General features: G+C 46.7%; 1 protein-coding gene across 1 annotated transcript in view; it reads right to left on the bottom strand.

The window, feature by feature from the left end:
- Positions 1-14,961, bottom strand: part of JPH3 (junctophilin 3) — a 121,803-nt gene that overhangs the window by 18,596 nt on the left and 88,246 nt on the right. The window contains exon 3 of the mRNA XM_030582084.1: positions 13,524-13,648. Coding sequence (XP_030437944.1) covers positions 13,524-13,648 — 125 coding nt within the window. The remainder of the gene's footprint in view (positions 1-13,523; positions 13,649-14,961) is intronic.

The following is a 14,961-nucleotide window of genomic DNA, read 5'->3' as shown; positions in this document are numbered from 1 at the left end:
TCATAAATGGCAGAGAGAGGCCCCCAGGGCAAAGCTACAAAGAGTCCTGTGGCACCTTATAGACTAACAGAAGTATTGGAGCACAAGCTTTCATGGGTGAATACTCACTTTGTCAGACCCAATGCTGTGGCTGGATCCCCGATCCTAGTCCTGTGCACTAGCCACATGGCCATTCTCTGCCGTGTCTCTGAGCATCTCATCCACAGGATGTACATGAACACCCCTTTCTTTTCCCTGCTACTGCACATCCAGTGGTGGGACTGAAATCCACTAGACTAGTGGGCTACCCGTCTGAATTGGTTTGACAATACATAGGTCATTTTTTGTCTGGAACTGGCAGGACTAGAGATGAGCTTGAATCAAAACCCCAGATCCAAACAGCGAGGAACTTCAGGAAAGTTCAGAGCCAGATCTGAATTTAACAATTTCCCCCTGTCTCTATGATGGATCCAAACATCCCTGCACTTTGAGAGCATTAAGGTCAGGATTCAGAGCTGAACTTTACTCTGAAGATAATCTAATGTTGCAAGCTCCTGGAGCCAAATGTTGAGCTCCTGGCTGAGGCAAGACTCTTATCAAGAACTGGGTCCCCAGAACTGGCCCTAGTTTTTTCAGGGGCAGGGCAGTTGTTGCAGACTTATAGGCAGGGCAGTAGTTCATGACTAGCATACTGTGCTTTCAAAGCAAGGCACCTGGTGCCCCTGAGTGCCTAGCAGACATGAGACTCACTAGGATGAAATGCCTGTTCACGGTCCATGAGAATCCCTCTGAGTCTCCGTTATCGCTGAATCTAGTTTATAAGGAAGTAAGCAGAATGCACCCCATGCCACGCCACACAGCATACCCTGAAAAGCGCATTTCTGCATGGTATCCGCATCCTTCACACACCCTCATCAGCCTATCAGCATTCAGATTCCCTCCCCATTCCAAATTTTCAAGCCCTACTGTTTTGCTGGTGGAAGGATTTGGTGTCTTTGATTTAAGTTTTTCAGCTGAACCAGTACTCTGGCCAGTTATATTAAAAATAACACTTTGTACTTACACCTAAGGATCTCAAAGCCCCTCACAAATTAGTTAATTCAGCCTCATAACTCCTCTGAAGTGCCCAGTTTTTATAATACCAATTCTGCAGTAGGGGGAACTGAGATACAGCATAGCTTGGCCAAGGTCATGCTGAATCAATGGCAGAACTAAGACTAGAATCCAGGTGTCCTGCCTCCCCATCTCCTGCTCTACCAATTTAACTTTGCTGCCTCCATTGTTTACAGGCACATTTGCACACTGCTTGCTCTCCCAATGGCCTGCTCAGAGAAACCAGCATCATCACACAGGACGGTAAGAGGGAAAATGTGACTTTGCCATGCTTGGGCTATTCTGGTGACTGCATTTTCCAACAGGACCTAGTCAAGGGTGTTGGGACAGCAAGATAAATTTCACATATCAGGCTGATTACCCGGCTATGAAAGCAGCATTTTGTTAATCCCTTAACAAACACCTATGAGTCCAAGGAGGCAGTGAAAACCAAAAGTTCTTAATGCTTGTTTAACACAGCAAAAGCATATTTGTTCCCAGCTAAAGTCATGCTAAGTTACATGAAAGATTTGATATATATATATTAACTTCCTGACACCCTTCAAATATACCTAATTGCAATTGCTATGGCTAGATGAGAAATGAGTCTCAAAAAAGGAAGAACTCAATTTTCTTGCCTTGGTTTAAAAATAAACACTATGAAATGCCTGCTTTAATCTCTGCCTGATCCTGCTGGATAATTTGCTTTATGTCCTCAAGCACACGAGAGATACTCTGGCTCAAGAAGGCAAGTCGGGAAAGAAATTATGGTCAGGAAATAGCGGACGTCTGTTTGCTGTTTCTGAAGCAGTATGGAACCAGACTCAAACCATCCCCCAGATCAGGGGTAGGCAACCCATGGCACATGTGCCGACGGTGGCACGCGAGCTGATTTTCAGTGGTACTCACACTGCCCAGGTCCTGGCCACCGGTCTGGGGAGGGGGGGGGGCTCTGCATTTTAATTTAAATGAAGCTTCTTAAACATTTTAAAAATCTTATTTACTTTACATACAACAATAGTTTAGTTATATATTACAGACGTATAGAAAGAGACCTTCTAAAAACATTAAAATGTATTACCGGCATGTGAAACCTTAAATTAGAGTGAATAATGAAGACTCGACACACCACTTCTGAAAGGTTGCCGACCCCTGCCCCAGATCCAAGTTGTCTCCCTAAAAGATGTCTCCAAACAGAGGTCACTTCCAGAGCAGAATCTTTAGCCAGGTTTTTGGGAATAGCCTGGATAAGTGATGTAGTATGTTAACATTTTATTGTAATCTTGTTCTAATAAAAAGTTTTAAAAAAAACAAAACAAAAAAAGTGCAGTGTGAGTTCACCCAAACAAAAGGAAGGCACTCTGATTTCATAGCTTAGACTTGGCAGAATAATCAGATGGTCTCTAGCTCAACTCAAAGCAGTCTGTGAGCCCATGGCTTCCCTTTTAGCACAGACTTGGATCCACAACGTACCTAGATCCAAATCTTGATGTTGTTGCTTAGAGATTATTATTATTATTATTATTTATTATTACTGCAATAGCACATAGAGGCCTCAACTGCAACTAGGGCTTGATTGTGCTAGGCGCTGTACGGACACAAAGTCAGAGACAGTCCCTACCTCAAAGAACTTGCAATTTAAATAGACAAAATGAAGGATCATTACAAGGGCTGGTTGAAAATTTTCTGTTGAAATTGGTTTTCAGTGGAAACCTGGGTTTTCGATTCAGTGACACCTTTTGTGAAAAGTGTCCACTTTCCACAGAAAATTGTGTTTTGTTGAAAAATGTTGGCTGAAAACAAGTATTTCAGCTGAAAATGGGAGCTGTTGTGCCTTAAAAGGGTTGCAGTTTGCTCCTCTTGCCCCCCGTTCTCCTCTAGGGGCTGGGATCTCCCATAATGCACGATGAGCAGGGACTCTGTGATGCACAGCTTAACCCAGTGAAGGGGGGGAACCATGATGCATTATGGGAGATATAGTCAAGCTGGGGATCCCAGCCCTCCGAAGGGAATGGGGACAAGAGAAGTGAACTACAATTCCATGATCCTGAAATAACTTTCACTGAAAGTTGCCAGCCCAAATTATCACTCCTGTTTGACATATGGGGAACTGAGGCACCAGCAGATTTAAGTGACCACACAAGAAGGCTGTGCCAGAAATAGGAATTGGACCCGGGCCTCCTGAGTCCTAGTCCACGGGATTAACCTCTCTTTGATATCCTTCCTTCTTACTTTGTCTCATGAGAATTCAGTGAGAATTTGCTTGAGTTCAAACTGAGCAGGGGGAGCTCTGGGTTGACTCCGTATGCAGCGAGAGTGAGGATGTACATCTCACATAGAAGTCCCTTCAGACTGCTGTTAGGAATTGTCAGACTGGGTGAGATCGAAGGTCCATCTAATCCAGGATCCTGTTGCTGAGATGCGCCAGCACCAGATGCTTCGAACAAGGTGTAAGAACCCTGCAGTAGCAGGTAGGTCTCATCCTAGTCTCTCATACTTAGACATTGGCTTAAGCCCTGAAGCAGGAGATTTACTGTTCCTCCCAGAATGTTTGTTTATTAATTATTCCGACTCTGGATATTCTCGTTGTCTGTATAAATATCCAGCCCCTTTTTGAATCATGCTAAGTTCTCGGCCTCAACAATTTGCTGTGGCGGTTAGTTCCACAGACTAGTAATGTGTTAAGTGAAAAAGTATTTCCTTTTATCGATTTTGCATTTGCTACTTTTCAATTTAGTTGAATCTCCCCTTGTTGGCCTCCAAAGGGTGCAGCTCCTGAGAATAGTCAGCCTAGGCATCTCCCTCACCAAAATGAACTTACCATGGGTGCATCTACAGCATAGAAATTGGATGCCTCCACTTAAGCAACAGAGGTCAGTCTGGGTGTGTGGAGTCAGCTTTTACCCTAATCTCTTTGTTCTTCCTGACTAATCTCTAAAGCCTCCTCCCCCAGCAGATGCTTCTTGAACATCCTTTTCTAGTGAAAGCTTAAAACAAGGGACAAGATTTTCAGAAGAACCCAGAATCCAGCAGCTCCCTTGGTGCTCAGTGGAGGAGTGGGGAATGGGAATTCCCCAGTGTTCTCCAGGAGAGTCAGGGGTGGGAATTCCCCAATGTTCTCAAAGGGGGGCAAGGAAGAGGCAGGAATTCCTCATTGTTACGAAGTGGGGGAGAGTTGGGAATGGGAATTCCCCATTGTTCTGAAGGAGAGCTGCTGAGTGCTAAGCACTTTTTAAATATTTGTCCCAAGTAAGTTTCCTTTGAGAGCCATACTGCTTCTTTGATCTTTCATGGACAGGCAATCAGTGTGGCAGAAAGATGTAATCTTGGGTCTTCTTAGATCTTGAGCTTGTACCCACCTTAGTCTGACAAGCCACTGGGCCCACTCCCCTCCTCCCCCTCCCTCTCCCCCTCCCCCTGCCGCAAAGTGTCCAGAGTTTAGGTTGGGAGTTATCTGGCCAAGTCTAAACAATGTTCTCCATATTGCACATCCAAGTTGCCTGGTTATTGCCGCCTCTTGTGGGAGGTTTAGGTAGCCTTGAAACTTCCTTGTAAAGTTGGAGGTCCATTTGAGAAATCCATGCCTGCTGCATTGGGGTAAATTGTGATTTTCACCTTGTGACGGGGTCGACTAGGTGTGAAGGCCCTCTGCTGGAGCCCTCACAGTCCTATGCCACCCATCCCAGAACAGAGTAGCAGAGAAGTCCTCCAGGCAGACTAGAGTGTCTGCAGAGAAAAAACCAATCAGAGGGGCTACTGGAGTGACCAATCAGGGGCCGGAAGGCCATATAAAAGTCAAGCAGGCAAAGAGACCGTGTAGTTGCTGCCTGGAGCTTGAAGAGGGACGATCAGGTGTATTGTTGGCTGGCTGAATGAGCAGCAGACCTGTGGACAAGTCAGTGTGAGCAGGCTGAGCCTAGGGGACTGAGCCCAGAACCTGGCCTGATCAGCTGAGGGCACTGAGGTGGGCCCAGCTGCTCTGGTTGCAGACTGAGCCCAGGAGGGCTGCTGAAAGGACACCAGCTGTGGGTACCAAGATGGGCCTCGACTGGATTACTGAATGACGCAGGGCCTCTGGGAGGAAATCTTAGAGCTATGGCCCCATACCAGGGCTGGGGAAGAAACCCGAGACTGTACCCCGGAACGAGGGACAGTGAATGCAGCTCAGCCAGAGGCTCGGTTCTCGCTCAAAAGAACTGTGATTGCACGCACTATCGGCCAGAGAAGAGGGTGCTTGCGAGAGGCAGGTGTGGACCTTCTTACATGCCCCCAGAGCTGTAATGCCTTACTAGATGATGTACGCAATACAACTGGAGCCAGAGAGGTCTTTGTGCCCCGTGTTACTCTGTTACACAGCATATTGACTCAGCAATCTCTTCCTGCTGACTTCTTCCAAACTATTTCAATGGAACAAAACCCTATTACCCCAGCAGATCTCTTGCTAGAGCAAAGCATTGCCAACAGCATGGGTTATTTAAATCCGCATATCTACTCTTCTGCATTAGCTTCAACCCAAACCTTCACTGTCTGCTTCACGCTTAGCTATGAACATGAGAAAACCCAAATGTGCTATGGCACCTACAAATCTGGAATCTGGCCCTGCACATTTTTACTCTGTGGGTAGTCCTATTGACTCCACTGGAATTATTCCTGTGAGAAAGGCTTTGCCAGGTTGAGTGATGGCCTTAAAGAACTGTCCACCCATGGAAAAACTATGCAAGAGACGCTTATTAAGTAACCTCCCATCTTAGGAGATGTCATTAATATACATTTTACTGTATTGAATATAATTCTGCTGCCCTTTTATTAGCTCAATTAAGCCACTGCTCTTTCTCAGTACCTTGATTAATGGTTTAAGACAGGTCTCATTTCTTAGTATGATATTCTCATCTTTAGCCCTTATGTAATATCCACCATGCCAGACGAATGCACTTTGTGTCAATATTAACCCACCACTCGGGGTAAAGGCATTCAGTTCTCTGAAATACAAGTGTTGCCTTTAAAAGAAACTTAACAGCAGCACAGTACAATCTTGCCTGCTTGCAGCATCCAAGAATGTTCAACAATTATTATACGCTAAAATTAGCAATGGAGCATGTGGTGTTCCTGGAAGAACCACTGTGAAATTACAGAAGAGAACACACAACATTCATGTCTGGATTTCAACGTGCTAGTGGATTTGAAGCATCCTGGCATTGATATCTAAAGCCAATGAGCAAAGCACTGAAATGTGCTATGGCCACCTCCTGTGAGGTGACGCTGAACCCTTTGGTTGTTGCAGTTTCAGCAGAGCGGTTATGGGTCCTGGAGAGGCCAGGCCTTGATGAAGGGAGGTTGGCAAGGGGACAGTGTGGCATAACCTTGTACTGCCATTGCCTGGGCTGTACCTGTTCTAGGAATACAGTGGGATCAGACTGATACTTGGACTCCCCGGGTTCATTTCCTGGCTCTGCCACATACTTCCTATGTGACCTTGGGCAAGTCACTTAGGCCCAGATCCTCCAAGGTATTTAGGCTCCTGATTTCAATGGAAGGGGGCTGGGAGGATAAATCTAGGAGGTGTATAGGTACCATTGTGATCAGACATACATACATACAAGGCTGTCTGCCTGGCACCTTTGACCAGCACTGCTTTCACTTTTTAATAAAATGATGTCCTCTGCAGTTCCTAATGGATTCTAGCTACACTGAAAGGAATTCCACCACGGAGACTGAATGCTGGCCTACAAGAATAATAAAGGACATTTCACCTCTAATTCACTAGCTCAGCCATAGCTGGCCTAGTTCAGGGAGGTATAATAAAGCCCTGTGTATTTTGGGTCTTAGCACTAGCCAGGTCCCTCACAACTTCCAGTAACAGCAGAGAGAGCCATGGGGTGATGGAAGAGACCACCAAACAGATGGGTGGGGGCGCATGCTGTTGGGTGGAGACAGGGCACCCCTCCTGTGCAGGCTGCAGGGATGTATTTGTTTAACATTCTGTTATACTTTACAGAGCTTTAACTAGATAGGAACCTGCGGCCTCCTGTCTCAAGGGAGTGCCACAGCATGTTCTAGGCTGCTGTAGCAGACTGCGTGCCCGTCTGTCAAGCGCCTGTGTCTGATTGGAGGACACTGCAGTTAAGTTGCGTTAGATCAAGTCACATGCTGGGACTTCACACTCCTGAGAGGTGTCCAGGTGTCCTGCCGCACCTGCAATGCAGTGCGCAGCAGCTGGGCTTTCAGGGAGAGGGAGGGGCAAGCGAGGGACCTGGTTCCCACGCCAATGCCTGGAGGCAGAAGTGAGCATTTGATGCCATTTCACAGCCTTGTCTCTGGAGGTTTCACAGCCCGGGAATATCCCCTTCACTTCCATATCTCTTTACATCAATAGATCTGGTGAGATGCTAACCTTGGGTGGCTGTCAAGGGGGGGAAGTTGCCCCCCCCAGGTGCATCTTAATCCCAAATTCTAGAGCTTCCCCCAGCCCCAGTTATGTCCTCTTTGTCACCTAAACCTAAACCAAACCCTTCATCTATGCCCAGATCATCCCCTGTATTGGCTAGTGCCTCATCCTTGGCTCTGGCACCCCCATAGCCTCCTCCAGTTCATTCAAAACCCAGCTGTTGAGATAATCTCCCAGCATGTCACTGTCTCCCCCATGCCCTGAATCCCTCCACTGGCTCCTCCTCTTCCCACCGTATCTAGCTCAGGTTTTTTGCCCTCGCCCTGGGCCCCTCTCTGTTTATCTGCTCTTGTGGCTCATTGAGTTGCCCCTGCCCAGCCTCCCCGACCCCCTCATCTGCTTCTCCCACAAGCCTCTTGGCATCTTCTTTCCCACCACCACTGAAATGTTGACTATCCTCCCCCAGCTGCTCTGTCCTTCAAATCACTTCCCAGAGCCACCGCTCCTGTGGTGTCTAAAGCTACCGATGGACCTATATGACATTTTCATCATCACCCTTATCTCCCTTTTCTCCATCCCTTCTCCTGTTTGTCACGGTCACTTGTCACATCTCGTCCCACGGTTGACTGTAAGCTCTTCGGGGCAGGGCCCCTATTCTCCTATGTGCCGGTACAGAACCCTTCACTTCAAGGTCCTGATTGGTTCATTTGATGCTGCCACAATACAAATTCCTGACCCCCTCACTAAACTCAACCTACCCAGCTAACAATTGCCACAATCTGCTTTCCCGCAGAAACGCTCTTATTCCATGCCAGCTGTCCTTCCCAGCCTTATATAGCATCCCCATGAGACAACTGCAGCCTGCCAGTCTCCCATCCACTCACCTGCTAGGGACCTTTGCTGTAATTTTCCCTCTCCCCCAAGCCAGCTGCTTCATTCTGCCCCACAGCTGTTTCTATATCACACCACGATGCTGTGACCTCACATTCCTATGGGTGCCTGAAAAAAGCAAGGCAGGGCTCTAGTGTTAAGTGACAGTGATTTTGGACTTTTAAGGGAAAGAAGAGGGGAAATGTAGGAAGAGGCAATCAGGCTAGCTGTAGAAAGGGAAGGGAAGCCTTTTACAGATATATTTTGTTTTGTATTTTAAAAGTTCAGTTCAGATAATAACCAATAATATCACCTGTTTCTGTAGAACTTTTCACCCTAAAGGATCCCAAAGCCCTTGGTAAATAGAGGGATCACTGCACCACTGGAATGCATCCACCTCTGAGGTAGAATGTGGCAGCTGTTTCACAGTGGCTTTGTTACATGACACATTACACAAACATCTGAGGACAGGAAGTGGAGTAGAATGCCACTTTCCTTTGGAGGTGCAGGGGGCTTTTCTGGAGGTAGAATGTGATGTAAGTTAGAAGTAGGCCAGGGCACGGCCTGCCTGCTCTTCTGAAAAAGGCAGTGAGCTCTTTAATGAGCACTCCTGTGGACCTTCCATTTTACTATTTTTCCAATATTACAGGGCCAAGGAACCCTACCAACATTGCCTCCTGCTCCTGCAGCACCTGGCTTTCTCTTGAGGCCTCCCATCCTGACTCCACTCAACTTGTGAATGTTGACAAGTTAACACCTGGAGGTTATAGAGCTGCAGGTAGGACAAATAGCTGGACTGAGGTATACACTCCTGGCTTTTATCTGCAAAAATTGTTCAGCAGGCACTTCCAGGTTTCATGCCACGTCTTGGTTGGGGTGTTTGTTTGTTTTTCATGTGTTCTAAGTGGAAACTAACACACACACACGCACACACAAAATCCACCCAAACACCAATAGCAGACACAAACCCCAGCACAAATCAAACGAGAGATCCCTGCCGAGAAACTAATAAAAAAAGTATTACCTAAAAAGTCTTTTTTTAAAGAGGCAATGTTAAAAAGGAACCATCTCTTGGCAATAGGAGATGTAGATACTGAATATCTCAGGGTTGAAAAAGCACCTGGGAGTAGGAAGACCTGTTAAAAAGCTCAGGTCTCTGATATCCGAATTGCAGCTCTGAAAGGAAGTGATAACCCGGAGGGATATTTCAGTCAGATCCGCATTTGCTCGCAAAACGGACATGGTCCTTTTACTGAGTTTTCTTGTTTGTTATAAGTGGTTCTGCCCACAATGCGAGCCCCTCTCTGGCTAGCAAAGGGAAATACACCACAGTAAATATTCAGGGTGCAGGAATGAGTGCGTGTGTGTCAGGGTGGGTCTGGCCCATAACCCCAGCACATAGGACTGGAAGAGACCTCTTAGGTCCTCCAATCAAGACCCTGCTATCCCAGGCAAGCCTCTTATTTAATCCCACTCATGAATGTGTCAAGCTCCATCTTAAAACTAGTTTGGTGGTTTGCCCCCACTCCTCCTGTTGGAAGGATAATCCAGAACCTCACTCCTCTGATGGACACAAGATCCAGAACCCATCTTACTAATGGACTAAAACTAAACACATTCTGATTTTTGGGACAGTTCAGATCTAGATCCACATTTCAAACCCCACCTCCCACATTCAGGGGCCTTCATTACAGACATGCAGCTTGGCATCCATAATTAAGGTCCAGAGGGTTATTTCATGCTCCTCGCCATTTGGAAGTGCATGGAATGTACAGGATGGATACAGGGAGAAGGGTACAGATGTCAAGGATGCTGGCTTGACAGTTTGTAAACCTAGGGTAGTGGGGGAGGTTCCTGAAAAGACAGAGAGGAAAATGATCAGGAATGTTTCAGGGCAAAGACAGACAGACAGACAGATGCGCACACACACGCAGTAGGAACAAAAGAACTACAGTGGGGAGTGAATGATACAATGCCTGCTGTACTTAAGTGTGAAGCAGATGCCAAATGCCAGTCCCATCCTACAAACGTGCCTGAGCCAAACACACTGCTCAGTAAATCTGACAGATAAACTGGGGGGGGGGGGGGGTTGGATTGGAGGAGGGGTGGTTTCTTGACAGCAGGAAAAGAAAGCCTTTGAACTTGAAAAGCAGTGACAGCGAGGAGACCGGGAGTAGAGTCTCAGAGCAGCCAGTCAACACTTGGAGGGGAAAAAATTCTTACACCTTAGGGTTAGGTTCTCAGAACTGGGCCATTCTGGAAACAGTCTGCAGCTCTGCAACCATGGATTCCCTCCCCTCCCCCAGAGTAGGAAGCAACGGCCAGCAAATCCCTTGTCCTGTACTGCTTCCTGCAGCTCTCATTGGCCTGGAGCAGTGAACCACGGCCAGGGGGAGCCACGATCGGCCGAACCTGCGGACCTGGCAGGTAAACAAACCGTCTTGGCCTGCCACGGGGCTTACCCTACACAAGCGGCCGCCCCAGTTTGAGAACCACTGCCTTATGGGGAACTCTGAAAATGATGATAGGGCTTTTAAATCCTCCATTCGAATTTAGTAGAGAACTGTATCCCTGTCTAACAGATGGCCCACCCATTTAACGTCAGTCAGCCCTGTGCAGTTAGCCCTGCCCTGCTACACCTGGGCAGGGTGAGACTTAAGAGGAAGCCCAGCAGTGGCGAGCTGGCTAAAGAGAGGAGCAGATGGTGGTGAGAGGGTCAGAGACAAGCACAAGCTAGGCAGAGAAGTGTGTGGAGGACTCCAGGCAGGAAACCTTGGGAAGGGTTGCTTGTAAGAGAGCAAAGCCCAAGGGGCTGAGGGGAGGATGAAAAGGACAGGATGTAATCTGAGTCCAAAGTGTGCCCAGAGGAGTGCTTGGATTAGAGAAGGGAAGACAGCCCCCTGTGGAAGAGGAGCTGGGCCTTGCTGGAAACTGGGGCAAAGAGTTTGTGTTTTGTTTTTGGAATTGGATACCCTGGAAGGGGTGGATTTTTGTTAATGTCTTAGTTGGACAGCCAAGTCATTGTGAGGAAACTGAGGCAGGGATGCTGCAGGGCCACCCCACGCCATGGGGGGAAAAGGGACTCTGGAGCTGCTTTGAGGGGGTGAAAGGGATAGCTCAGTGGTTTGAGCATTGGCCTACTAAACCCAGGGTTGTGAGTTCAGTCCTTGAGGGGGCCATTTAGGGATCTGGGACAAAAATCTGTCTGGGGATTGGTCCTGCTTTGAGCAGGGGGTGGGACTAGATGACTCCTGAGGTCCCTCCCAACCCTGATATTCTATGATTCTACATGGGTTGGCTATGGGTTATTATCTCTATAAAAGGGACACAGCCAACCTGAAATGTATCTATTTTAAAAAGTAGTAAAGATCACTATCTGAGACCCCTGACAACTTTTGTGGGCTTACAACCCCATTTGCCTGCTTTTAAAAATGTCTCTGTCTCCCTTGTTGCTGTGTGAAATAACAGGGGGAACTGACAGAGTGACTAAAGAAACACGCTATGTGCAAATGCACAGCGTGACCACGTTAACAATACAGAAAATATTTTCTCTCTCTAATTTCTTTTGGTTACAGTTATTTGAGAGGTTAGCAGTAACAAGAGCAGGTGGGAACATTTTCAGGCAGCACTGTGATTTAAGCTGATGGTGCCCCTTTAAATTCAATTGGGGTTCTATAGAAATTACTCTAGAGGCCTTAATTTCTGTAGAAGTTTCCATAAGGAGTGCATTAAGCTAATGCTTAGCCCCAAAGCAGTGGAGAAATCTCAGATCTGGGCACCTTAATGGGTATGTCTATATAACCTTTGGGTTATGTAACATTTCCATTGTCACCCTGCCCTCAACCAGCAAGCATCATGCCTGTGAATGTATTTCCATTCTCAGCTGGAAAAGTCCTCTGGGGTCATCTCTAGTCCATCTTCCTGCTATGCAAAGATTTGCACTATACACTAATCTTTGAAATGTTTTATGTAATGTCCATCTAATAGACTGATGCATAATAACAGTGGGCAGGGCTTTCTGGGGCTATCTAAGGTAGTCAAACACGTGATCTCAAGCAGGGCTCATCCGGGCGGTTTCCCTGCAGAAAGGGACTGTGGCTGTTGATTGTTACTAGTACAATGACAAGGATAATATCTTACATTTGTATGGTGTAGCTCATGCTTAAGCATGCTGAAGGAGTCACAGATTTTACCTAGTATGGGCAAAAGACACTCCCAGTGTAACTCTGTGGAGTCAGTGGAATCACACAAGGGATGAATTCAGCTTTCTCTCTCTAGATGAGAATTGTGTCAAGTACCAGTGAAATGCAGCCACCTCTTGGGTGGCACAGGTAAGCTGTTCTACAGCTTGCAGCAACAATACCTGATGAGAAGTGAAGATGAGTCTCACATCCAACTGAAACAATGTGAGAACATAGGAACGCTTAGGAAAACATATGTGCCCAAATTTGAATTTGGCCAGGATACAACAATTAGCTGTACCAATGCTTATGAAAAGAACCATTGACCTTTGACTACAACAAGTGGATGGAACATGTTGTCCTAAAGATGGCACAACCCCTTAATGCCACACTGGGGCACTGACTCAGGGAGCCTAGCACCAACGTAATGAGTCACCAACATCAGACACTGAAGTGATTAGAATGGATGAGTAACCTCCGATTGAAGAGCTTGAGAAAAACTGGTGGTAGCTGCTAAAATTTTTGAATAATACCATTCACATGTTAATTAATGCAGCTTAGACTTAGATCTTCCCAATTACCCCCACTTATACCTGTCCCCTTCCTACTCTCTGGTGCACATGCACACACACTTGAAGGGAATAATCTGCCTCAGGAACTTTTGTGGTCTAATACAACCCTGCCTGGCTTTACTTTTATTTGGGGCTTAGCTTTGCTTTTCCATGAACCTTACATGAGAGTTTTAAAATATAAAATTTGGCTACTGTGTCAGTATTTTGTCAATGTCACTTCTACTACTTAATGCTGACTAAGTTTGTACATATTTTGACTAGTTTGGGGGCCCTTGAAGATTATTGGGGTGGGAGCAAACTTTCTCTTTCCCCCTTGTAGCTCCAGGCCGCCCTGCCTCCGAAAAGCCCCACAATGCCCCTATGCATTGTACCATTTGACACATGCGCACGCACACACAATGAAGTCATCCTGGGAGACCGGTTGGTTTGGCAGCACAGACTGACCGTTTTCCCTGTGTTGGAAGGAAGGCGAAAACTCTTTGGCAGTGATCCTGGCAATCCGAGCTTCCTCCTGAGCTTTCTGCGCTGCTGTCACAGCTGCATCTGCTTTAGCCCTCGAGTGGGAAGTCCTGCAAGCGAATGAGAGACAAAGACTAATTAGGTATCTCAGTTATTCAAGTGGGGAAGAGGCGTCATTCGAAGAGCTGCAGCAGTAGCAATGATCACTGCCGTCCTAGCTCAGAACCCCCCCTCTCCCCACACCCTCACCTCGACTAGTTACCTAGCTAAATACAGAGCTTTTCTTCTGGTCTAGGCCCTGCTGGTGTCCAGAGCCCTGCAGGTGTCCACTGTTCTGTTTGCTATGTGCAAGAGGGACCTCACATAGCAAACAGATCAGCCCCGTTAGGAGCTACAAAAGCCAAACTTTAATGGGAACCTCTCCCCATTAGACAGCTCCCACTGTAACCCTTTGTCAGGGTTTTGCTGTGGCACTTGTTCGCAGCAAAGAAATTAGTCTAGTTGAAAACAGTGGGTATTAAATGTGCCCTAAAAACGTGCTCCTTTGAAGTACTGAGGAATTCCAGGCTATGGCAAGGGCCTTCAGCTTGCCCAGAAAAGATAGGCATGCTCAGCCTCTCCGGGAGCCACGCAGTGCTTGCCACTCCTGAAACAGACGGGCTGAGAAAGAGACAATCAACGGGCTAATGAGCATTCTGACTAGTAACCTGACCAAAACGCCTTCATCTCGTGGGTAACCTCAGCAGGAGCAGAATTATCCCCTGCAGTCACTAGTTAGAAAACAGGTGTTTCTGTGGAAAACTTTGACTTTTGCTCAAAAGTCAATCAGCTGAAAACTTGTAGTGGAAAAGCCAAAGTTTCAATTTGAAATTCCACCATGGTGCTTCGTGGGAGTTTCACAAAACGATGTATTTCATCGAACACAAATCTCCACTGAAAGACAGTTGACAGTGAGTTTTCAACCAGTCCTATCTACTGTACCTTTTTATAAGCCATTATCAATCCATGTTTTTAAAGTCCCAAATCCTGGACATAACACCCCTTTCCTTGAGGGACTTTTCTACTGACTAATTGTTCATGTAGTGTTCTCAGTAGCCTACATTTTTCTTAACTTCATCCCATTGCTTGAAGTTGCTTGTCCTTCTGCAGTCCCTCCTTGTCCTTGATGTATGCGTCCTTTGACTAATGGTAAACAATTATCCTACCCCCTGCCCCAGCCAGGCTATAGATGTACCCTTAAAAAATGTTAGTGCCTAGACACTAGGGTAAAGGGAGCACTGGCAATAGACTGACTCTTCCCCACACCCCAACCAGTCCCTCCAGCTCCTTCAATCATTTTTGTTGCTGATCTCTGAATTCCCTCTAAGTTTTCCAAATCTATTTGTCACTGCTAGTGCCTAGAACTGAGTGCAGTGCTCTGAGA

Source organism: Gopherus evgoodei, chromosome 12, assembly GCF_007399415.2.
Source record: "Gopherus evgoodei ecotype Sinaloan lineage chromosome 12, rGopEvg1_v1.p, whole genome shotgun sequence".
NCBI lineage: Eukaryota > Metazoa > Chordata > Testudines > Testudinidae > Gopherus > Gopherus evgoodei.
The sequence above is the reverse complement of the archived record's forward strand: the minus strand, read 5'-3'. Positions and strand labels throughout refer to the sequence as shown.